Raw genomic sequence first — 27,375 nt, forward strand, 5'->3', positions numbered from 1 at the left:
AGGCTTTCAAAAATATTTTTGAATGGATGCCAAATAATGAAAAGATTTCTCCAAAATACAAAAAAAAAAAAAAAAAAGTAAAATTACAATTTAAAATGAGTGTTTTTATATGAAAATATTTAAAAATGTAATTTATTCTTGTGATGCTAAGCTGAATTTCCAGCATCATTACTCCAGTATTCAGAAATCATGCTGATTTGCTGCTTAAGAAACTTTTTTTTTTTTGTTATTTAGGTTGAAAACAGTTGTACTTCCACTTTTGTGGAATTTTTCAGGATTCTGTTATGACTTATTATTTTATACTTTTTAATGACTATCAAGTCATAAATGATCCTGTGTTGATGGCTCTGTGAAAGAAAAGTAAAAATGCAAGCTAATTTCCTGAGGTTACTAAAATAGCCCCACCCACCACTGCACAAACACCAATCACACGCTGGTCACCCTAGATACCAGCAGGCAACTGGCAGTGGAGAAACAGGAAACACTTCTGCAGTCCCTCAACAATCACCCCACACTCCCCTCCTCTCTCAGCACATCTCATAAACAGGAAGTCGCTCATAGAGACGCAGTGGTTTGTACCGAGCGAGAAAGAGAGGGCTGTCAACACTGCACACAGTTCTCACCACTACAAATACACATCTGTGGCACATGAGCTGCTGCGGTAATATAGAAGACACTTCACATGCTCGCCGTTCACAGTTATTTTGAACTCCATTGACAACGATAATGCAAAGTAATTAGACTGAATAAGAAAATGGGTGATTTTGGGTTATAAATGTCTCAAATTTCAATAGGTTCAAGTTCTCAGCAGACAATAATATTCACAAATAGTGGTTAGCACATTTTGTGTTGGGAAAGTGTTTACTTTTTCCCTTTACAAGCTGAAAACAATTTATTTTTCTACACTACATATACACAATTATTTGCATATTTAAATAATACTATTTAAAAAAATAATAATTTAAAAATTAATATTATGGCCAAAAATGACAGAACATTTTTTCTAAATATACAAAAAAATTAAACATTAAAAATTAATTGAACTTTAATGCATTAAGTGAAGTTATGCATCACATAATTATAATATACAGTACGAAAAACAATGCATATTCATATTGAGATTTGCTAAATTACATTTAATGGTGTTATTAAATTATTAATGTTTCTAAATATTATCTTTAACTCATTAATTGAGCATTAGATGGTAATCCAAATGCAAAAATGGGGGAAATAAGTGATTAAATATCCAGTATCTACAGTGCATTCGGTCCCACTTTATATTAGGTGGCCTTAACTACTATGTACTTAAATTTAAATTAATAATTTGGTACAATGCACTTGTTGTGTACATACATGTTCTTACATTGTACTTATATTGTTAATAATACTTTTATGTAATTACATCTGTAATTAATTTCTGTAATTACATATATAATTACACTGTTGACCCATCCCTTACACCTTAACCCATCCTTAAACCTACCCATACCTCTTAACCGGTCACTAACCTTACCCATATCCCACCTTAATAGTAGCAAAAGTGTTTTGCAATACAATATGAATAAGTACATTGTACTTATTTTTTGATGTAAGTACATAGTAGTAAAGGGCACCTAACATAAAGTGTGACCGTGCATTCCTAACTGGTTATTTGCCCGTTTTCCCTCTAAAATCAGAACTTGCAACCCATTTTCAGGTCACGTCATGACTCACGTTGGTCAAAAATACCAACAATACTGTCCACACACTGTCTACATGACAGAGAAGTAGAGATTTAAAAGTATCTACAGTGCTAGAATCTCTAAAAGGACAAGTAAGGTACAAAAACTCGTACACAAGAACAAACACACAATATTAAAGGGGCCATTTGATTACAGATTTTTTTTATTTTTTAAGAAAAACAATACATAAAACCCAACTGGGTTTACTTTAGAAGAGGAAGCATCTCTCTTTGAGCATTTTGACTTGATGATCTATCGAACAAGAATGGCCCTAAACCACAACAGGATGTCAAACTTAATGCACAAACACGTGCTACATTAACACACACACACACACACACACACACACATATGACTCTAGCTGTATTTCCCATTTTAGTAAACATTCAGAGCTTGTATTCAGTTCCTTCTGAAGCTGAAGGAGAAACATTGTCCACCTGATTCGGATGACTTTCGGACATTTATAAGGGGATAAAGTGAAAGTGGAACACGCAGACACATTTATGTAGAGAAAATAATCCAGAGATGAAGTGTTTGAGGCAGCTTTAAGCACTCACTGAAGCATCAGGGTGATATTTACTTCCTAAAAGATTGCATTTTCTTTTCCTCTTTTGATAAATCCAGGCTGCCATCCAACATATCAGGGCAAGATCCAATAAGAGCTTCCAATAAAAAATAAAAAAAACTGTGAGTCAAGATTTACCCTCACCTGATAATCAAACAGCTTATGGGAACCAGAAAAGTAGAAAAGGGACAAGTAAAAGTTATATAAAACACGTTTGGGCAGGACATACAAGTTTGGACACACTTAAGGGTGAGTGAACACAGACCTTCATCACAATTACCGAATATTATAATTACAGAACATTGTAAGATTCGCTCAGAGGGATCTCTCGGCTGGCCTAATTGGACAAGAGCCCACTTTCCCTCAGCAGCATGTTAAAGTGTTTGTGTCTTTAACTTCCTCCACGGCTCATTTCCCCGTTTAAGGTGCATGAAAACAGCAGTAACCGTTTCTCACATCGCTCCACTTCAGAGAACATGAAACGCTCTCAAATTACTCATGAAAAGAGATCAAATAAGTGCTTAGAATGCAGCAAAAACAAAATGCCTGCTAGGTTGTCATGACATACCCCCGATTATATTTTAGTGCTTCATTATGTGCTTGTTTAAGGATTGTTTAGGAAAGGACGAAATAAGCCTTACAAGAAACAGAGGCAATGACCACCTTGTATAATTTTCCTTAAGAAAATGTGAGTAGTGCTTGTTTCGAGTGATTGCCAGGACATTGCTTTGTGGTTGCTAAAGTGTTCAGTGTTTTTTAGTACACTAAAATGCAAACGTTTGGGGTTGGTACGATTTTATTTATTTATTTATTTATTATTATTATAAAAAAAAAAGTTCAAGTGCTCATCAAGGCTGCATTTATTTAATAATAAAATTAAAAAAATAGTAAATACTGTAATGTATTATTACATTTTTGTATTTTAATATATGTTTAATATATACATATATTTCAAAAAGTCGTTTTCAGTGTCACGTGATCCTTCAGAAATCATTCTAATAAGCTGATTTGCTGCTCAAAGATTTATTATTGTCAATATTTCAAACAAATCGCACTGCTTAATATTTTTCTGGAAACTGAGATCCTTTTTTTTCACAAAACAATTTATTGCTTGCTCTTTTCTGAGCAATAAATGAGACTGAGACTTAAAAAAATAGCACCACGTAAGCATCAAAAGCGACTTTTGTGCAATATTCCAAGCTTTCTGAAGTCATATAACTGAATTGAAACAGATTCAATGAATCATTTGATCCAGTTAAAAAAAAAGCTCCGAATGATTTGTACACAAATTACACAATTTGGTTCTCAGGAACAGATCTCGACTCGGATGCAGTCGTTAAAAACTTACTGGAGAAGATTATCAGTGAAAAACAACTTCAGTTTGGTCTGTTTCTCACACAAAACTATTGAATGACTTCAGAATACTTAGCAAAGATGGCAAAACAAGTCTTATTGACCACTATTCTATTCGAAGCTTGAATGCCTCAGCATGCATTCAGTACATTCATTCCATTCGACCAGTACAATTCATCAAAACTTTCCTGTTTTCAAGTCATGTGGGATTGAAACAACAAGAGGATGAATAAATGAACGAATTTGAATTTTTGGTAAACTATGCCTTTAATATTTAGTTTTAGGGGTTTGGTAAAATCCTCCTTAACTCTCTGTATAAGCAGTAACAATGTTTCCTGCCTTCTGCAAGCACCACTAAACAAACACAAAATAACAAGTCTAAATTTGTTCTCTGAGAAAACACAAAGTTTTTGTAGTTCTGTCACTCTCTCACTCCCTTTTCTAACACTTTTTCCCCCAAAAAAGAGTATGTCAGCATATTAGAGGTTTAAACAGAGAACGCTGGCTAATTACATCAGGCAGATCTTATGACAGCAAGTGCAGACATGCAAGGATATTAAAACAACACTTTAAGGACTTAAAATAGAAACTTCAAGATCTAAATATTTAGATATTCTTTTGTTCAAAAATATGAAGCGTTTAGGTTTAGATGTTGAGTTGTTTGTTTTAACGCTGTGCAGCGATCCTGGTGAATCAGTCTGCTTTGATCACAACCAACTGTTCACAAATCATTCATTCTGCCAGACGCATATGCAAGACAAGACGAAAATAACCAAAAGGTAGACTAAATACCAGCCGCAACAACATCCTGAACCCCAACAAGGATCAAAGAGATTTTTCAAAGACAAAATTCAAAGAAAAAACGGTGGGCTCAAGCACATAACAATGTACAGTATGAATTGACTTCGAAAGAGTTAAAAGATGTCAATCAAGTGAGGAAAGCCACAATTTTAGTGCACAATTGGTCTTGTAGCTTTAGCCCAACTCAGACAGGAGTTTGAATAAAACAAGGCTGTGTTTTTATTTCTCCCTCAAACAAGATTGGTAAAATCCCGGTGCAAATTACCTAATGTTTTTCAGTTTACTCTGAGGAAATTTGATCCCATGCAATTAGGAATGTCTGTGATTGTGGTGTATTATTCTTTTCTTCTAACCTTCCCTGAAAGCTTAAAGCTAAATATTTCAAACTAAATGCTGTGTTTCACTGTCTGGGGTGCCTTTATTATGAGTTTCAACATTCTTGGTGTTAAAAAACTATTTGTGGTTTTAGTAGAGCCAGTTAAACTACAAGTGACTAGTAAATAATTCCTTGCATACTTTCATAAATCTCTTTTATTACATACACTGCTGTTTTATGTTTTTGGGAGACATCTCTTTTGTTCACCAAGGATGCATTCATTTGATTAAAAAAACAAGATATTTTATACGCATTTTAAAAAATATAATTTATTCCTGTGATGAAAAGCTGAATTTTCAGCATCTTTACTCTAGTCCTCTTCAGTGTCACACGATCCTTCAGAAATCATCTAATATGCTGCTCAAGAACCATTTATTATTATCAACAATGTTGAAAACAATTATGATGCTTAATATTTTTGCGGAAACCAGGATTTTTGATGAATTGAGAGTTCAGAAGAACAGCATTTATTTGAAAGGGAAACCATATTCAACATTATAAATGTCATTACGCATGCATGTCTTATGTTGTTCGCTATGTCTAGGAAAAAGCATCATAAGCACCACAGACATTTTCTCAAATGTGAAGGAAACATGGCCTGCGTCTCGTAAGGTCTGCCATCTAATAACAATTTCCTATAGGTCAAGAGGCAGACAAAATGAAGAAAATGTTCCATCCTTCGACACGCAAACAGAACAATAACAAGAAGAGGAAAGACACCAGTGGATAAAAGTGAAGAAGAGAGCTTTAAGCCCATCTGGGTGGTGCTGCTGTCTGATAGGATGCGGTGTGGTCGGAGCGACCCTGCATAATCCTGACACCTTTGCCCTCTTTCTCTTCAACCCTGGGCAGACCTGGTGATTAAATGCATTTGGCACATGTTGCTTTAAATGCATTCAGCCATCCCTGTGTGCGTGTGTGTGTGTTTGAGGACTGGAAAGAGTGAAAGAGCGTAATGTGAAGGGTAGCATATCCCTTACTGACTCATGGGATTAAACTTTTCGCTAGAAATATTTCCGTGAAACGAGCATAAAAGCTCATCACAAAGATCACAGCAGAAATGATTTTATACCTTTCCTGCACTTACAAGAAAGTACCAGTGTGAACCTCACCAAATTTAGGGGTGGTGAACTTCACCTGAAAATGAATAAACAAACAAACAAATTATAAATAAGGAATAAATAGATAAATCCAATTTTCAATATCTGAGCATGATGTGAAAAACAAATATACATTACTATTCAAAAGTTCTGTTTTTTATTTTATTTATACTGTTATTGAGCAAGGATGCAGTGACAGTAAAATACATTTATAATGTTGCAAAACATTTCTATTTAAAATACGTGCTGTTCTTCTGAATTTTCCATTCATCAAAAACATCCTGAAAAATAGCATTTTAAAATATATTAAAATAGAAAACAGTTATTTTAAATTGTAATAATATTTCACAATATTACTGTTTTTCCTGTATTTTCTATCAAATAAATGCAGGCTCGATGAGCATAAAACACTTCTTACAATAACAAATTTTACAGACTCCAAGCTTTTGAAAAGTTATATATATATATATTATGGTTATACATATATATCTCATGTATAACCATATATCATGGTTATGTTTGTCTCACTGAATTTAATCTGCTTTTTTTTTTATTTACCCATTAAATGGGGAGTTTCATCGCTGTACTATACAGTTAATAATAGAAAAAAAGTAAATAATAGAAAACAAGGTCTTACAACCACCATGGTATTGAGATGATTTCAGTCAATATTTTGATGATTTCAAAATATATTTTGAAGTGCCATGTAAATAATCGCTGTATGTGAATATGGTAGTCACACAGCACTGTGCTATTAAAATCTGATACATCGTTGTACCATGTCGTTCCAGACTCTCACTTCCTGAGCTTTCCTGTGTATTTCAATCATTTTGATATGATGTTTGTTTTTAAAAACTGCACTGTGAATTGCTTCAATAATTGTACAATTTAAATGCCAATATTAGAGGAAAGCAGTGTGTTAATACCAAAGAAATTCACAATAATAAAAAAAAAAAAATCTAATCTGGCTAATGGGATAAAAACAGGAAATGGGAAGTCCATGATATCAGCAGTTGGCAAACCTTGAAGAAGAAAAAACAACAATAACAAAGTAGCCACTGGAAGATTTGCATGTCTGCCTAGAGGAGTGAACAAAAATTTGTGCATTTTACATCCTTAAAAAAGTAATTCACATAATCATGTTTCTTTATAGAACTTTCTACTTTCATACAGAATCTTTTTTTACATGGTATCCCAAAGGAGGACAGGAATAACCAATCCAGATGTTATGAAATATCAGGTCAAATCCAGACATAATAAGGCAAACAAGTAACAAATGGACCTGCACAGATGCATTGCTTTCTGGATGATGCAAGCACAAATGAGGTCAATGCCAGCGGGACGACAAGCCCGCAAAACGCTGCCAGACTGTAGAGGTTTTGTAAACATTCCCATTCACTCTCATTTTCCTATATGTAGCTGTGGAGGAGAACACCTATTAGGGTCCTATGATTTCCGTGATGCAGCCAACACACACGAAACAGTGGAATCCATTTACAATGTAACATGGAATGTTACGTGATGCTTGTGGTGTTTTCAGCTTTTCCTTTGATAAAACCATCATCATATCATATACACACACTTTATTTTAATATGGAAATTTTCTTCCATGTTTCCATGTAATTTTAGCAGTGAATCCTACTTTGTTTGCCAAAAATAAAAAGAATTGTTAAATTTTCATTTGATTACATTAAGTTTAAACTGTTAATGTTTTGTAACTTCATTTAATTATCACCGCTAATAAATTTGAATTAAATCACAAATCCAGAAACCAGACAACAGAATTTCTATAAATAAATAAATAAATAAATACATAAACAGAATTGAAAAATAAAATGAATTAACATAAAATAAGTAAATAAATTAAAAAACTTTTTTTTTTTTTTTTTAAATTGTAAGAATCCAACTGATTAGACTTGAATTTTGATTATTAAATATTTATTTAAACCAGTAAACCATTAAATAAATCACTAAAACAGAATCCAGAAAATAAAACAGAAAAAGGAATTTGGGAAAAAATAAAACGGATTTCATAGGGCCCTTAAAAATTTAATTTTTAATCTTTAATAAATATTCAAGGAACATTTATTATTATCATTATCAACGTTGAAAACTATTCTGCTGCTTAATATTTTGTTTAAACATCATACAATTTTTCATTGTATTGATTGTTTGAGGAATAGTTTAAAAGAACAGCATTTATTTGGCACATTATAAATGTTGTTACTGTCACTTTTGATCAATTTTACATGTACTTGCTAAATAAAAGAGTAAGTTTCTTTAAAAACTCTTCCTGGCCCAAGTGAGAACCATGAAGGAAAAAAAAAAAAAAACCTCTTCCGGACCCCAAATTTTTAAACTGCAGTGCAAATTAAATTTTTTGATTGCCAAGATTTAATTTAACCATTAAAACGAAATGCTGAAAAAATAAAATGAAATGAATTTGGGAAAAAAGAAATGGAATTTTGGAAAAATAAATGACACTTTATAAAACTCCCCTAAGAACTTGTCCTTTCCTCATGACCACACACAAAGGAGAGGCCGAAACATCTGTGCGCCACACTAGAAACAGGCGTATTTGAGCAGGTGTTGGGCGATGTTGCTTTAGACCAAATCCAAGTGATGTGATCAAGAATGAACTTAGGATTTAAGGCTTTCTCTCAGAGGAGAACTGGTGACTCATCCCATTTTCATTTTCATTCACATCCCTGATCTCAGATGTTCCTCATTCACTAGCTGTGAGAGAGAAATGCTGTATGAGAGTTTCTAGGATACCAGTGGCACAAAAAAAATCATCTGGGATCACTGAACGGAACTCTTACATGAACACCCACGTACACCCACACGCATGATCTGAAAACACGCAGTCGTGACGTTCACACGATTCTTTCAGCTTCCGCGCTCTCAACCTTGACTCTATCGCAGGGTTGTCGATCGCTGATATTCATACATAAAGAGGTTAATTTTAACGAGGAGATGGAACCAGCACCAGAGGCTGTCTTCCCACTCTCGGCGGTTGCGTAAGAGGTCGCACCAACGCAAATAAAAACAGCATCGGTGAGAGACGAAGAAGAAAAAGCTCTGGGAAACAGAGAAGTGGTCATTGTCTGTGAGAGGGCCTGAGGTGTGTGGGCGGATGCTGTATTTGAATATTAAGGTTAACGGCAAAGAGCTGTGTGCCAAATGAAACAGCGGCTCCAAGACGTGTAAAAACTGACTCAGTATTAAGTGTAGCGATTTTCTCTATGTCTAGTATCACTGCATGTCTTGAAATTGCACTGTAAGTGTCAATATGTGATCTCAGAGTGTTATTTGCTGAGTGATAAACCACAAACGAGTTGCTTACAGCAAACCATGAACATGAAATGAGTAATGAGTAACACAAAAGTGCATGGCACATGATTTTTTTATTCAAAATTATATATATTGTTAAAATAGTTATCTGGTTTTGCAAATGAACTCTTCATATATATATATATAAATAAATATAATAAAATGTGTGTGTGTGTGTGTGTGTGTATATATATATATATATATATATATATATATATATATATATATAAATATAATAAAATGTGTGTGTGTGTGTGTGTGTATATATATATATATATATATATATATATATATATATAAATATAATAAAATGTGTGTGTGTATATATATATATATATATATATATATATACACATACACACACACACACATATATATATATACACAAGGATATATATATATATATATATATATATATATATATATATATATATCCTCCTCCAAATAAATAAATAGCAATTTATATTATAATATTTATATTATTATTTATATTGGAAAATATGAATAAGCTACCAAGGTGCATCATCAATATTTTTGGTTAGTTGTCCCAGAAAAGAAAGACTATACATCTTAATTGCACATAAAAGGTAATTTTGTCAACATTTAGAAGAACAGTAGCATACAGATGGCTTGAAAGCAAACAAATATGAACTAAAAACCACAAAATTCGAATTGTGATTTGATACAGTCTCAAACGAACAACTAAAAACTCCTGAAAACAACCAGAAACATAATCAAAGGCACAGTCCATCCAAAAACAAAAGTTCTGTGATCACGTTCATACCCTCATGTTCATCCAAACCTGTATGACTGACTTTGTCTTCTGTGGAACACAAAAGAAAACAATTCGAGGAACGCTGAAATCCAAAACAACATTGGACCCCATTGACGTTCATTGTACAGACAGGCTTTTTTCAAATATATCTTTTGTATTCCTCAGAAAAAATAAAGTCATACAGGTTTATGAGGGCAAGCAAATGACAGGTGAAGTATGCCTTTAATAACCTAATCTATATAGTATTAATTTGACATTAACCTCTTTATGAGTGGAGGGACTGTTACGGACTACGATAATATGGGTCAGACGTTTAGATAAACGCTAGCACTGCCATCAAAGCCATTGTCTGGGCCAGTCCTCCACTGACGATGTTATTATTTAACCAAACGGGGTCATCGCTTCCCATTCACTCCCACATGTGGGTCTCATTAGAAAGTCCAGAGAAGAAAACAACAATCCACTTACACAACAAGCAAAACACTAAAGATCCCAGCACAGATAAACTGCCATTATAAAAGCTTGTTTTTGCACCTGATACTGAATCTAATGCTTAAGTGAAAAATAGTATAAGATAGAAAGACAAAGCTGAAACCAGAACTGAATACAAGTTCTTCCAGTCAATTGGAAGATAAAATAATCTGTGACCCAGTTTTGCTTGAGAAACCCTGGTCTCTACAGAAAGTAAGTGAGGAGGAGTGCAGCTACCTTGTTACTCGTAATTTGGCTGAGGTTTTTATCCAAAACGACTCGCAAGGAAAGTCTCTAAGGAATCAGTTCTTCAACTGCACCTATTGCAACCTTTATATTTGCAGTGTAGCATCTTACCCATTCAGATACCAATACCCCAACATCCCCTTTTGCCATAATAATATGAAAGATCAGACATGAGATATGAGAGCTCTGAAATGTCAAGCAGTGAAAGTGAGTAACGGCTGCAGGTTGTGAATCAGCGGTGATAATGACTCAGCCTCCTGTCCAGGACTATGCAGTACAGACGAGCAGTCATTACACACCGCTGCTGACATGAGTTATGGACAGAGATAGCAAACATCTTTGCAGAGGTCGAGACAAAAACATAATACAAATGAAGGGCTGCACTATGATTGAACAATACTAAAATAATTTGACATCAAATGTCAACATTTGAACTAACATTAATCATGGCATTTAGAATAAATTTGTCATATCTATGGTTGCGTGACTTGCGTTGGCTTAAAACATACACAAAAGTCTCGAGGTCGGTTTTAAATGGTTTTGAAAAAAGTCTCTTATGCGCAGTGTCACATGATTCTACAGAAATCATACTAATATGTTGATTTGCTGATCAAGAAACATTTCTTATTATCAATGTTGAAAACAGTTTTGCTATGTCATATTTCTATGAAAACCGTGAGACTTTTTTCAGTATTGTTTGATCAATAGAATTCAAATGAACAGCATTTATTTAAAAAGGAAATATATTATAACATTATAAACGTCTTTACTGTCACTTTTGATCAATTCAATGTGTCCTTTCTGAATGAAGGTACTAATTTCTTAAAAAAATCTGAACAGTAGTATAAAACATTATATATCCAGCCATATTTAAAATTATTAGTAGGCCATCATATCAGCCATTGGAAAAAAGAATTAACAGATGTTCCCACCTTTTGTATTCATTGGATAATCTTTTTAATGAATTTGAAGTAAAACTTGTCTAGATGTTCATTTCATTTATACAATTTTAGATAGATAGATAGATAGATAGACAGATATAGAGTCAAGATTTTCTTTTCCACCATTACTTTAAAGGAAATTTTGCAAACGAGTTACTCCTTTCATGCCTTCAATTAAAAACTCAATGTAAAGCAAACCAAACAATGAAAGATGCTTTTCAATACTAAACGACAGACCTTCATTAATCAACCTCAGGTTATTGAGGACATGACATCTTAATTGGAAATACATACTGGGAGTCGCAGTGGGCCGCATTGGGGCTCAATCACACTCAGTCTTTCCCTTTATGCCCCAAACCGATCACCACCTTCCCTCCAGAGACACAACCTAAGCCATGGGCTGTCAATCGGCTCGCAAATGGAAAACGGCCTAAATCAATGGCCTGGAAAAACAAGTGCCAGCTAATTATAGGGAAAAGGGCAGCCAGTGGAAGAGAACATCAACACCTCACATTGGCCTCAATGTGACAATGTGATCTATATGGTCCGTCCAGAGGAAAAAAAATAAAAATGCACAGAGGCCGGTCATAATTTTTTTGGCACAAAATATGACATCAGTAATGACAAACTCCAGAAGACCCAACCTAAGCAAAGAGTCCCATCTAAGCGCTCTGCTTTCCACTCTGCATGTGTGTAGTTATTATTCGAGCCTCTCATTCTGATTTCTCGGCTCCTGCTATTATTAGCTGCCTCTGAAATCCAAGTCCACTGAGGGTTCCTCCATCAGCTACTGCTCTCCCATCATGCACCACTCTGAACAGAAGTCCCTTTGATTTTTGGTTTGCATCTTGTGCTGATGAAAACAAATGTGTCAACTAATGCGAAATTAAAAAGATAACAACGTGGATTTTAAAAATAGGCAATAAAACAAGCGGCCCAAAGGCAACCGTCACTTGCAAAGAAATACAGTAATGCTATCTACATAGGTGGTTAATGTTTAATTCGCTCTGGAAGGACAAAAGGGGATTCCATTCTCGCACACTCTTGTCCTTAAACCAGTAAAAGAAAGAAGGATTGGGAGACTGAGAACGAGGGGGACAGGATTTTTATAGCTCAGCAGTAATCCTAAAATGTTTACCTTTTGAAGGCTGGTAGGATTAAGTTGTGTCTTATCAATTATTTTTATGGCCACCTGAAGGAAAAAGAGAAGAAGAAAAATAAATTTCATAGCCTTGTTCAATGAAGTCTTAGAGTAGCCAGTAAAAGAGCATCAATAATAGGATTTCATCTCTGCAGCTCAACTCATGGTGAATCTCATTAAGCATTCATGAACAAGTCTAGATCGTATTTCATCCTCAAACCAAAAGAAAAAGAGACACTATTTATTTATAATATTTCTATTTTAGAGATATTTTAAAGACCATTTAAAGACCAGTTTTCTTTCTTTTTTTGCATAATGACATTATTTTTATGTACACAAAAAGAAAAAAGGAAAAAACTTTAATTACTGTATTTCAGAGATAAATTTGCATCACAATAATCAGATTTTGGGCAGAAAATTGTAAAAAAAATCAAAAATCAAAATGTTAGCTATAAAAAAATGTTATCATACAAAGAAAACTGTGCAATATATCCAAATATATATATATATATATATATATATATATATATATATCAAAATTGTGCAAAAACCAAAAGTTCTCAGTTGAGATCTTCATGAAGCTCACCTCTCGTCCTGTGAGAATGTGTCGTGCCAATTTGACCTTGGCAAAGTTGCCCTTGCCGATGGTTTTGAGGAGCCGATAGTTGCCGATATGTGGCTGCTCATCGGCACAGGAGGCGATGGAGTTTCGGCAGCGAGCCCCTGACCGCCCGGGACGGGACGCCACTTCATTCCGCCCATCCGTGTGTGATGTGTGCTGGAGGCAGATGAAAAAAAGAAGATTAGTAAAGACAAGTATACTGCTTTTCAAAGGTTTGAAGTCTGTATGCCCCCCCCCCCCCTCTTGAGGATGCATTATATTGATCAAAATTGACATTAATAATTTCACAAAATATTTCAGTCTCTACAAAAATATTAGGTAGCACAACTGTTTTCAACATTGTTAATAATAAAAAAATCTTGAACCTACAAGACTGACTACTTATGACACATTCATGTGACACTGAGACTGGAGTAATGATGCTGAAAATTCAGCTTTGCATCAGGAATAAGTATTACAATAGAAAACAGTTATTATAATATTTCACAAAATTATTATTATTTTTTGATCAAATAAATGCAGCCTTGGTGAGCATAAGAGGCCTTTAAAATCATTACTAATCCCAAACATCCATATCATTTTGTGTGAATGCAACAGCCTTTCAACTAGATACAATTGTCAGAACATGTCTTAAAAAGTTATATCAAAAATTGTATTCATTTTGGAGATCGCTGTATACTTTATTCGTTGTGGTAGTCCGACAGCTGTTAAATGCCAGGCAAATGAAAACATAGAGAACGTCAAATACTGTTTGCATGAACATATTTGAACCCAACAACCTCAAAGAGGAGCTTCAACAAGGGAAATATCTCCATTTCCTCCCATCAAGGATATATATCTGTGAACCGAGCAGGTCAAAGAGTTTCAGTTGACATCTGTGTGTGCTACAGTAGAGTGCCTCTAAAGTTTCCACTCATAGGAAGGGAGATATGTAAATAAAGTACTTTGGATAAAATGTTAGACGATTTCCTGGATTTCTGCTTTGACTTCCTCTTTCGCTGAAAAACACTGGAGCTGCATCCTTTTAGAAATAGAGAAGGGCACTTTTACAAAATTAATGTTTTTGCTGATTTTGAGGACAAAGTATCTTCCTGCCAGTCAAGTATAACTAATAATTGGTCCTTTATAGAAATGGACACCAGCGTTAAATACGTTTTTTATGTGAATAATAAGTTAAGAATTTAAAGTGCTCACACATCACTTGCTTAGCAACGGATCCTCTCCAGTGAATGGGTGCCGTCAGAATGAGGGTCCAAACAGCTGATAAAAACATCAAAATAATCCACAAGTCATCCACACAACTCCAGTCCATCAATTATTAACTTGTGAAACGAAGGATTACTTGAGGTTTATCGTGCTGTTTTTATCAGCTGTTTGGACTCTCATTCTGATGGCACCCATTCACTGCAGAGGATCTGCTCCGATGAAGAACCAAACTCATTTACATCTTGGATGGCTTGAGAGGGAGTAAAATTTCAGCACATTTTGGGTGAACTATTTGTTTAAAATGATAAGAATGTAAAACAGTGAGTTCAGCTCCAATAATGATGATGTTATCATCTCAAACATCATTACTCAAAAGACAAAAACACCCAGCTACCTCACAGAATCAATAACTGTAATTGATGAGCGATGATAATTAGTGGCCATGGTTGTAGAAAACTATTAAACATGTCAGCATCACTGAGCAAACAAAAGGCAGAGATGACACCACCGGCTCGCACAGCGAGGACTCATCTATGATACGTTTTCAAGCAGCATGCCGTTCCATCTGGAACAGAGGGACTTAAATTAGCCCAAGAACTCCAATAGACATCTTAATAATAATATCCAATGTAGATGAACAGGCTACAGCATGCGTGCTAAAGAAAATTGAACAAGATCTCCAGGAAATGATGTATGACGTGGATGGAGACTGAAACAATACCTGAGAGGAGACAGATCGACAAGATATTGCCTGCATCACTGTGAGTCATGCTATTCCAGTCATGAAAAGACCTTAAGTGTAACAAATTTGGAAAGTACTAGAAGATCTAGCTCAAGATTACTTCATTTTGACATTCAAACTCCACAGGTTTTAGTTCAACTATGACATGACCATATAAATTATTAATTGATCTATTTTGCTCTAAATAAATAACCTTTTGTGTTCCACAGAAGACAGATTTGGAATAACATGATGGCGAGTATATGATCGTGTAAGTTTCATTTTGGGTTGAACTATTGCTTTAAAATACAGAATAAGTTTTAGGGTCCAAAATAGACAGCAGAAGCTCATAAAAGCCTTCAAATTCATAAAGCAGTGCTGAGACAATGATGAGAGCATCAGCACCATCCAGCAATGAATCACATGACATCAATAACTCTATTGAAAGATCGGCTTTTTTCAAATCAATACCCATTTAGTTGTATTACCAGATATGAAAGGAAAGGCAGGTGCCAAGATGTTCCGAAGAGCATCTTGAGCTTCATTTTGTACTCTGCACACAAAAGACTGCACATGGTCACTGGCGCACATTTATTTGATTCATGACCTATAAATATTGCAGAATCTTTTTATTCATTTTACATAATAATACAGATTTGTGTTACATTTTTGAAACCCTAAAACTTTGTTTATTTCCGACTATACACTACCGTTCAAAAGTTTGAGGTCAGTAAGGTTTTTTTGTTTTTGAAAGAATTTGGAAAAAAAAAAAAACAGTAAAAGACCGTAATGTTTTGAAAAACTTTTCCATTTTCAGTTTTCTATTTGAATTTATTTTAAAATGTAGTTTATTTTTGTGATGCAAAGCTGAATTTTCTGAAGCCATTACTCAAGTCTTCAGTGTCACGTGATACTTCAGAAATCTCTGATTTGGTGAAATAGATTTTTTTTAACAATGTAAAAGTCTTCACTGTCATTTTTGAACAATTAAATATGTCCTTGCTGAAAAAGAGTATTAATTTCTTTACAAAAAAAAACAAAACATTTTGTCATAAATCATCATTATACATGATGACAAATCTGGTTTTAATGTAGGTACATTAAAACCAGATGTGTCATGTATAAAGATGATTATACAATGACCATCATAATAGTATGGGACTCATTAAGCTGTTAGTTATTCAGTTACCAGAGTTCTAAGGACGCTAATAATGAGGAATAAGAGAATGAAGTCAAGAGCAATTACAGGAAATGCTCACAAAACTGTTCCCGATATGTGGAACAAAATACTAGTTTCCATTACCGATCCTCGAGCCACAACCATACACACAATCTATTAAAAGAGAGCCAATTACCTTCTTAATACATGCTTCTGGTCTTAATTTGAACTATTAACCTGTGCATGGTATTCCAAATTAAAAACTACTTGTCTTCATGATCAAATTCACAAACGTGAGTCTAATCCCAATGAATTAAATTAAGTTCTGTCTTATACATTTCTTCACTCGAAAATATGTAACGTAACGAGTGAAATGGGCTGCAAATGGCAAGTCACATTCAGTAAAATAACAGAAAAAGATACACCACACAGAGCTATTTTAAACCAACCAGTATGACAGAAAAGCCATGCACTAACATGCTAAGAAGCTCCACAAAGCACATTTTTAATGGTATTATGAGAGCATTCTGCCACCCTGTAATTTATGTGATTCATCTGAGCTTTGTTCCCAGGCTAATACTGAACCCTAAAATGAGTAATATGGCAGATATTGTTTGTAACTACAAACGGCAGACTCGTTTGATGAATAACATCACAGTAAATAGGAACTGGTTAACTTGATTAGATAAAATAAGGATACATTTACCATCTAAACAGGGGGATTTAAAAAGTCTGGTGTGATTTGCAGAAAAGCAGGTGTTGAATCAGTGCAATGTTTTCTTTTTTAACTAATAAGAGATTGAACACTTAAACCTTAAATGCATGAATGACTGCATTAAAAAAAGAAAATCAAGCGAGAAATCTGAAAGTATGTTAACTGAAGTTTGCAGAGCTAAATCATTTAAAATTATTATTTAGGACCAAGAGAGATCCTTAAAAAGACTGTGTCCTAAATTCTCCCTCTAGGACAAACGCTCACATCTAGGACATTCTACAGCATAGAGTAATATTTCTCTATCACAACAGGCAAGCCGCCTATAAAAACACTATTGTTGCCGATAAGATCTCAACATAGTTTCACTTTAAATGTCTCAATATCTGATGCAGCCACAGTATTACAATAAAATCAATCGAGGTTTACACCTTTTAAGGGGCTAATCACAATATGCATTGTGTTTCTGATTAATCATTTGCCAAATATGCTCTAAAATCTCACAGCCTGGACCAGATTCAATTGCATTATACATTAAAACCTTCCCGTGTCAACAAATCTGCTTCCTCTCTGACTCTGAATGGCTTTGCACATTACAAAAGGCTCATTACTAACAGCCTTTTCCCGCTATCCTAAATTTCATCAGCCTAATTAGAATGAGTAATTAGCACTTACTATAGTTATGCGGTGCCTCTTGACAGAGTGGGAGCCCTTCATTCTAGCATTGGCGATCTGAATGGCTTCGAAACTGACAGTCGGTCCGTTTTTGTGATGCTGACAGCTCATTGATCGCCTGGCACAAACCGATGCTCAGAGGAGCATGAAAACATTTCCGACACTTGTCGTTTGATGTCCGACGGGTGCAGAGGATTTGAGTTTTCTCTCTCTCTCTCTCTCTCTCTCTCTCTCTCTAACTCTCTCTGGGTAGCAAAGAAGGGAATAGTCGTCACTCAAGGACTAAACAGTGGTGAGACTGCATAATCAGGCAGGTAAGGTCTCCTCACTTATCTGTGTGTCCCTTTTCTAACCAATGACGCACAAGAGCTCCAGCACAATAAACTTCATTTATACAGCACTTTTTATAGATACTGCAACTCAAAGTGCATTTTAAACGAGTGGAGCATTCGAAATTCTGTTTTCAGGTTTTTTTTTATTATTATTATGGATATAATTAATACACTGCACATCACTGCAAAATGTTATTTTGTAAACTTGTGTCACGCAGTGTTATTTAATCTAAAACTATTTAAAGCAACATTTTTTTTAAATTCTTGTATTATTTTCATGCATGCAGTTTTTATGACCTCCTATTAAATGATCGATTGCTCACATGGAATATTTGTGCTTTTAAATTACCGGATGCTACAACTATCTATGTGAACTGCAAAAAAAACAGGTTACAGCTGAAACAAAAACTTAAAAAGGTGACCAGTTACATTGCCTGCACTTTTCTTATGTATCCATACAACTTTAAACCTGAAGTATAAGAACTGTCTCTAAACTTTGAAAAAACGCCAAATTCCACTGGTGTATATGACATTCTGAGTGGAACACAACAGTGTTTCACACTACAGGAAACATGGTTACACTGTAACTCTGTAGAGAAAATATTGTTTCAAAGTATCACTGTAGTAAAAATACAATGTAGCTAGTGCTGTCAAACGATTAATCGCATAAATTTGTTTACATAATATATGTATGTGTACTGTGTATATTTATTATGTGTAAAAAAATACACACACATGCATGTATATATTTCAGAAAAAATTTATTTTTATATATTCAATATATTTATAATATAAATTATATGAATATAAATATAGACATGTAAATATTTTCAAAATATATACTGTATGTGTGTGTATTTATATATACAGTCATGGCCAAAAATATCAGCACCCTTGGTAAATATGATCAAAGAAGGCTGTGAAAATTAATCTGCATTGTTAATCCTTTTGATATTTTATTTAAAGAAATTCACAAAAATCTAATTTATTAATGGGGGGAAATATCATTAGGAAATAAATGTTTTTCTCAAATACACGTTGGACACAATTATTAGCACCCCTAGAAATTCTTATGAGTAAAATATCTCTGAAGTATATTCCCATTCATATTCACAATTTTGAGCACTCCAGGGTGATTATGAACATGAAATTATCCAGCCATGGCTTCCTGTTTCACAGAAATATAAATAGGAGGGAAAACAAAGCCCAAATTCCCTTAATCATCCATCACAATGAGAAAAACCAAAGAATATATTTCTGATGTGCCACAAAAGATAATTGAGCTTCACAAATTAGTGAAGTGGCTTTAAGACAAGAGCTAGAGCAGTGAAAATTCCCATTTCCACCATCAGGGCAATAATTAAGAATTTCCAATCAACATAAAATGTTATGAAACTGGAAGAGGACGTGTGTCTATATCATCCTAATGCACGGTGAGAAGGAGAGTTTGAGCGGCTAAAAACTCTCCAAGGACCACAGCTGGAGAATTGCAGAAAATAGTTGAGTCTCGGGGTGAGAAAAAAAAATTGTCAAACAGCACCTACATCACCACATGTTGTTTGGGAGGGTTTCAAGAAAAATTCTCCTAGCTCATCCAAAAACAAACTCCAGCATATTCAGTTATCAGACACGACTGGAACTTCAAATGGGATTGGCTTCTATGGTCAGATGAAACTAAAAAATGAGCTTTTTAGCAGCAAACACTCGAGATGGGTTTGGTGAACACAGGGATAAAAAGTACCCCATGTATACAATGAAATATACTGCTGTATTGTTGATGTTTTGGGCCTATATTTCAGCTGGAGGTCCTGGACATCTTGTTTAGACACACGTCATCACTGATTCTATCAAAAATCAACAGATAAAAAAATCAATAAGTGACTGACTCTGTTATAAATCTTATAATGGGCCATGTTTGGATCTTCCAACCGTACAATAATCCAAACACAAACCTCAAAAACAACACATAAATGGGTCACTGAGCACAAAACCAAGCGTCTGCTATGGCCATTCCAATCCTATAGAAAATGAGTGGTGAACTGAAGAGAAGAAGCACCAACATGGAGCTGGGAATCTAAAGGGTCTGGAGTGATTCTGGATGAAGGAATGGTCTCTGATCTCTTGTCAGGTGTTCTCTAACCTCATCAGGCATTATAGGAGAACATTTAGAGCTGTTAAACTGGCAAATGGAGGTTTCAAAATGTATTGAATAAAAGGGTGCCGTAAATTGTGGCCAATGTGTATTAGAGAAAAACATTTATTTCATAATGATATTTCCCCCCATTTTAAATTCTTATCATCCAATGAAAGGTTAGATTTTTGTGCATTTTTTAAATAAAAGATCAAAAGGATTAACAATGCAGGTTAATTTTCACAGCCTTCTTTGTTCATATTTTCCAAGGGTGCCGATAATTTAGGCCATGATTGTATAATTATATATATATATATATATATATATATATATATATATATATATATATATACATACACACACACATAATAAATATACACAGAACACACGCATACATTATGCAAACAAAAACTTTTATTTTGGATGCGATTAATCGTTTGACAGCACTAAATGTAACATTATGACTAGCAGAAATAATGATACATTGTATCATTATGTAATCTGTAGCAGAATAATGTTACATTGTGCCAGTGCAGTGGAAACCCTGATACTGGAAATACTGTTAAATATTTTCATAATTTTTACTCAGTAAAAATTAAGTGGAAATACCGTACCACTGTAAACAAAATATTGTTACACAATCACTGTTGTGAAAAAAAGCGGAAACAATGTTTTTTTTAGCGGAAACAATGCTTTTCACACTATAGGAAACATTGTTACACTGTCTCTCTGTAGCAAAACTATTGTTACAAAGTATCATTGTAGTGAAAATACAGTGTAACATTAGCACTAGCAGAAATACTTCTATACTGTTTTGCGTAATTTGTAGCAGGAAAGTGTTACATTAGTGGAAATACTGTTAAATATCATTACATTTGAAATATTGTTACTCTGTAAAATTGTAATGGAATACTATATGAAATTGGTTACCGTTACAATGTTGCTGAAATATTGTTGCACTGTATCTTTGTTGTGATAAATGATTACACTTGAGCAGAAATAATGTTTCACACTATAAGAAACATTGTTACACTGTCCCTAATACTGCAGTAATACTGTTACAAGGTATCAGTGTTGTGGAAATACAGTGTAAATATCACTCTAGCAGAAATACTGCTAAACTGCATCGTTCTGTAACAGAAAATGTTACAGTGTATCAGTATAGGAAACACTGTTGCTGTATTGGAAATATTGTTAATTAGCAAAATTGTAGTGGAAATACTGTTACACTGTATCACTGTACTAAAAAAAAAAATGTTACACCCTACCAAAAACAATGTTTCACACTATAGGAAACATTTTTTACACTGTACCACTGTAGCTGAAATAATATGATATCTGCAGAAATACCGCTACACTGCATCACTCCAGCGCAAATATTGTTACTCTGTATCGGAAATATTGTTACAGGAAGCCGCATGAGGGTGACTTGACAGTTCTTTTGCGGAGTGAAGCTGCGCGTGAGAGTCACGCCGTCATGCGCCCTGATGTTTATTCTTTTAAAACTATGTGTCAGTTACACCTGCCTATGGAACGATGTCAAAACATGAAATCCCTAACTTCAGAGAATGTCACAACCGTGGGAAACACATTCACAACCCTGCTTGATAGTGTCATCATCAACATAGCGCGAATACGCCCGCCCTAAAGTTTAAAAGTGTGTGTGTGTGTGTGTGAATTTAGAGCCAAATGAAGGCTGTGAAATACAAAGAAATTCCGGTGAACCTCAATGGAATTCATACTCACGTTTTCTGTATCTCTCTCATTGACAGTAGGTAGAGGTGTTCTAGTTGACATTTTAATGTGTCTTTATCTCCAAAGTGGTTCCTGCAGTCCAAGTCTGTCTGATCACAGCAAGCTTCAGTTCGCAGTGTGGACAGCTGCCGGGCACCAGCCGATGAAGATCATGGATTCGATCAACATCAACAGCAAATTCCAGCACAAATAAAAGATCCAGATTAATGCAATAATTTATCCAGACGCATAACGGCACAACAGGTCACCGGTGACACAAAAAGGAGCAACTCTCCACAAAGATCTGGCAACCAACAGGTCATAACCAATATGCTGCGCTAGATTACTTTAAAAAACTTTGCCAGAAGTGCCTATTGTAAACTCAAGCACAAACAGTTCTCAGGCCCCTCAGAAACTGCACACAGCGTTCAGACAAGGAAAAGGGGAGGGGGGCGTCCGCTTAAAACCGGTTCTGGATCTTCATGTAAGCTTTCTGAATGCGCAGCTTCGTCCCTTGGCTCCAGACAATCTGCTCTAAATCACTCCAGGTTGATTAAATTCCTCTCATCCAGAAGTGTGGGGTTCGCCAGTCCAGATAGAGCTCAGTCCAAGATGGCTGCGTGCTGGCTGATGGTGCCAAGCCAAACCCAGCGCAGCGCAGCCGGAGGAAGTGAGGACAGAGGCGGCTGCACAAGCTCATTGGCCGGCGCGGCGCTGTTTGTTGTTGCTGGGGTGATTACTAAGGAGAAAAATGTACCTGTAGTACAAAAACCCGGCAAAATAACTTAGTGCTCCATGGCTGGATCGAACATCCCAGTGACGGTCTTGACCATGAACATGTAGGAATGTGGAAAACGTGTAACTAGTTTGGAAAAAGTCAGTGAATGCTTTACCATGTTTTTGAACATGTACCATAGTGCATTGGAGAACAAAGTAAATACTGTGGGGGAAAAAAAAATGAAAATCACTACACTAGTACTTTCTTGTAATGTTTACATACCCAGTTATATTAATTTATATAAATGGATTTATTTGCTATCTATCTATCTATCTATCTATCTATCTATCTATCTATCTATCTAGCTTTTGACTGAGGTTTCTTTTGTACAAGGTTGACAAAAGCTTAAATAGAGCTTAAGAAAAAAAAAACACTGTCATGCTGCATGGCAGATGGTGTCTGAACAAACTCAAACATATTATACCCACAAAGGCTATTTTGCTGGGGTTATTGTTTATGACATGAAAGAGGATGAGCTGCATCTTTAGTTGTGCACATCCTTTGCTGTCACATTATTCTAATGAAGAAAGAAATTAAACCAAATATGAGATTTGAACAGTGAAACTGAATTTCCTTGAACAAAAGTTAAGGGAACTTTCTCACATGATCACAAAAAAGGTTAAGTCTTAAACATCCTCTTCCCAAGTTTAATGGCTGGAGGACCACTTCAAAAAAATACATTTATGATAATAAATCACAAGGGTTCATAACTTTTGTCAGAAATTCCCTGATTTAAGACAATTTAAAAGTGATAAAAACAGTATTCAAACTCACAACCTGAACATTTTTCAATAGGCTATCTAAAAATAGCCTACTCAAACATCCCAAACATCAAAGAAAGTAATCCTGCATTGAATATAATTTCAAAAATATTTTTATGAAGTATACATTTATTAAAATAAATGTTAGAACATATGTTGGATATTTTCCAGGCTCTTTACAATGCAATTAACTGATGGACTGATACTAGTGTAGTACTGGATTGTTGTCTTCAATATACCTGATCACTCACTGCCACCCAGTGGTCATAAATGAGGATTTCCTATTTTGGTTGTGATTTATGGCAAAAATGTAGAATGAGGTACACAGGCAGAGTCGGGAGCAGCAATAAAGGATTAAAGAGATAAGACCAGGTGGTGGGAATTTTATTATTATATTTTTAAATAACTTCTTGTAATTTATAAAAACTAATTTTATAGTCCTCAAAAGCCCTCAAGAATAAATGTCCTCAGATAATACTTTCTAAAACAAATAGTGCATATTCAAATAACACATTTAAAAATTAAGATATAGCCTACTTAAATTAAATTATATTTAAAAAAAAAGAAAAGGAAATTATAGCCTACTTAATTTCCAGACATTCCAGGAAAGTTTTGAGGGCTTATGATTTTGTTGTTTAGCAAATAAGTAAGTGAATGAATACACACAAACAGGTAAGACTGGCTTTGTCATGTGTAACAAAAACAGAACACGGAGGATAAACACATCTGTGTTTAAACAAGCTTATTCCCTGGACTTCGCTCAGAAATGGCTCATAACAATCAGTAATTCACTTATGTGATATTTTGCTGACATATGTAGTAAAACTTTAAAACAAAATCTTGGAAAATGCTGTGTGGCTAACACCACTTGAGATTCAGGGCCGGTTGCATGAAAGCCCTTAAAGGCCTGTGCAAGAAACTGAAACGTGACGTGTCAATGTGCTCTGGTATAGTAGACACATGCACGGAAGCGATCTAAACAATGAGTGACGTATACGCGCGACATATTGCTTCCACGCATGCGTCTACTATGCCAGAGCATGTTGACGCGTCACGCGCCAGCTGTTGTGAACGCGATCAGGAGAGTTGGACATTGTGGTGGATCAGAGGTAAAAAATTATATAAATACTGTTCAGTTTCTTGCACAGACCGATTGTTTCGTGTCTTAAGACCTCAATGTATCGTCACGAGCCGCAGGGTTTAATTTGGTTTTGTCTGTGTATGTTTTTTTGACTCTCAAAGCCGTGGGTCCCATTGACTGCCATTATATGACTGACAGACTGCAACGGTTTGAGTTAAAAATCTTCATTTGTGTTCTACTGAAGAAACAAAGTCACCTACATCTTGGATGCCCTGGGGGTAAGCAGATAAACATAAAATTTTCATTTTTGGGTGAACTATCCCTTTAAGCTAAGAAATCCCTTAGTTATAGGCCTAAGGTTAAGGGAACCCTTAGTGTACGCCTCGGAGCGCGTATCACAAATCATTCAATTCGCAAAATGATTTGCAAACCTGCTCCAAAGTTCCGTTATGAATCAGAAGATTCGCAAACCCGCTCCGAAGTTCTGATTGAAATCAAATGATTCGCAAAACCTGCTCTGAAATTGTTCTAAATCAAATGATTTGCGATACGCGCTCCAAGTTCTGATCTGAATCAAAAGATTCAATCGTTCTGAAATTCCTATCTCAATCAAATGATTTGCTACCCGCCACGTTGTTTAAATAGCAAATGCATTTTTGCCCATTTGTGCGCTCATGGGCGTGCTGGTCTGAAAATGAGGAGTGTTTCCGCTAACAGTTTGCTTTGTACATTCAGTTTAACAACATAAAGTTAAAGAGGGTACACTTCATCTTTCAAATGAATTGTGCACATATGTTTTAAACACTTAAATGTAAGTTCTTCAAAGCACGCGGTTTTCTAGCGTAGCCCTAGGCTACTTTAAATCTCAGGTAATATCAGCGGTACGACCTATCAGATACGGCCAGATTGCAACAACAGTGGTTACGTACATACAGGTGCTGGTCATATAATTAGAATATCATCAAAAAGTTGATTTATTTCACTAATTCCATTCAAAAAGTGAAACTTGTATATTATATTCATTCATTACACACAGACTGATATATTTCAAATGTTTATTTCTTTTAATTTTGATGATTAGAGCTTACAGCTCATGAAAGTCAAAAATCAGTATCTCAAAATATTAGAATATTTACATTTGAGTTTGAATAAATGACAATCCCTACAGTATAAATTATGGGTATCTCTTGTTCTTTGAAACCACAATAATGGGGAAGACTGCTGACTTGGCAATGATCCAGAAGACGAACATTGACACCATCCACAAAGAGGGTAAGTCACAGAAGGTCATTACTGAAAGGTGTGGCTGTTTACAGAGTGCTGTATCAAAGCATATTAAATGCAAAGTTGACTGGAAGGAAGAATTTGGGTAGGAAAAGGTGCACAAGCAACAGGGATGACCGCAAGCTTGAGAATATAGTCAAGCAAAGCCGATTCAAACACTTGGGAGAGCTTCACAAGGAGAGAACTGAAGCTGGAGTCAGTGCATCAAGTGTCACCACGCTCAGATGTCTTCAGGAAAAGGGCTACCAAGCCACTTCTGAAGCAGAGACAACGTCAGAAGCATCTTACCTGGGCTGTGGAGAAAAAGAACTGGACTGTTGCTCAGTGGTCCAAAGTCCTCTTTTCAGATGAAAGTAAATTTTACATTTCATTTGGAAATCAAGGTCCCAGAGTCTGAATGAAGAGTGGAGAGGCACAGAATCCATGTTGCTTGAAGTCCAGTGTGAAGTTTCCACAGTCAGTGATGATTTGACCAACACCCAACACTTTGGGTGTTGGTCCACTGTGTTTTCTGATGTCCACAGTCAACGCAGTCATCTACCAGGAAATTTTAGAGCACTTCATGCTTCCTTCTGTTGACAAGCTTTATGGAGATGCTGATTTCATTTTCAAGCAGGACTTGGCACCTGCCCACACTGCCAAAGGTACCAAAAGCTGGTTCAATGACCATAGTGTTACTGTGCTTGATTGGCCAGTAAACTCGCCTGACCTGAACCCCATAGAGAATTTATGGGGTATTGTAAAGAGGAAGATGAGAGACACCAGACCCAACAATGCAGATGAGCTGAAGGCCACTATCAGAGCAACCTGGGCTCTCATAACACCTGAGCAGTGCCACAGACTGATCGACTCCATGCCACGCCGCATTGCTGCAGTAATTCAGGCAAAAGGAGCCCCAACTAAGTATTGAGTGCTGTACATGCTCATACTTTTCATTTTCATACTTTTCAGTTGGCCAAGATTTCTAAAAATCCTTTCTTTGTATTGGTCTTAAGTAATATTCTAATATTTTGAGATACTGATTTTTGACTTTCATGAGCTGTAAGCTCTAATCATCAAAATTAAAAGAAATAAACATTTGAAATATATCAGTCTGTGTGTAATGAATGAATATAATATACAAGTTTCACTTTTTGAATGGAATTAGTGAAATAAATCAACTTTTTGATGATATTCTAATTATATGACCAGCACCTGTATATTTATTTGTTTGATCAATATTATTACAATTTAGTAGTCGCTGGATATTTGTAGGGACATGCCCTAGGGTCCCTACAACGCCCTTGCAATAGGATATGAAGATCTACAGCGGGGAGTCACTTTTTTGCTGCTGGTATTTTATGACATAATCATCGA

At 35.2% G+C, this 27,375-nt stretch overlaps 1 protein-coding gene across 4 annotated transcripts in view; it reads right to left on the minus strand.

The window, feature by feature from the left end:
* Nucleotides 1-22,979, minus strand: part of mark3b (MAP/microtubule affinity-regulating kinase 3b) — a 61,801-nt gene extending 38,822 nt beyond the window's left edge. The window contains exons 1-4 of one of the 4 annotated variants that reach the window (XM_058755436.1): nt 22,128-22,979; nt 13,410-13,601; nt 12,821-12,874; nt 1,922-2,383 (exon numbers count right to left, since the gene is read on the minus strand). In XM_058755436.1, coding sequence (XP_058611419.1) covers nt 2,267-2,383; nt 12,821-12,874; nt 13,410-13,601; nt 22,128-22,178 — 414 coding nt within the window. In that variant the 5' untranslated portion in view covers nt 22,179-22,979 and the 3' untranslated portion in view covers nt 1,922-2,266. Of the gene's footprint in view, nt 1-1,921; nt 2,384-12,820; nt 12,875-13,409; nt 13,602-22,127 lie in introns of those variants that run through there. The other 3 variants (XM_058755437.1, XM_058755434.1, XM_058755435.1) reach the window with 3 other exon arrangements.
* Nucleotides 22,980-27,375: the final 4,396 nt, after the last annotated feature.

The sequence above is a fragment of the Onychostoma macrolepis genome, chromosome 20, assembly GCF_012432095.1.
Source record: "Onychostoma macrolepis isolate SWU-2019 chromosome 20, ASM1243209v1, whole genome shotgun sequence".
NCBI classification, from domain to species: domain Eukaryota; kingdom Metazoa; phylum Chordata; class Actinopteri; order Cypriniformes; family Cyprinidae; genus Onychostoma; species Onychostoma macrolepis.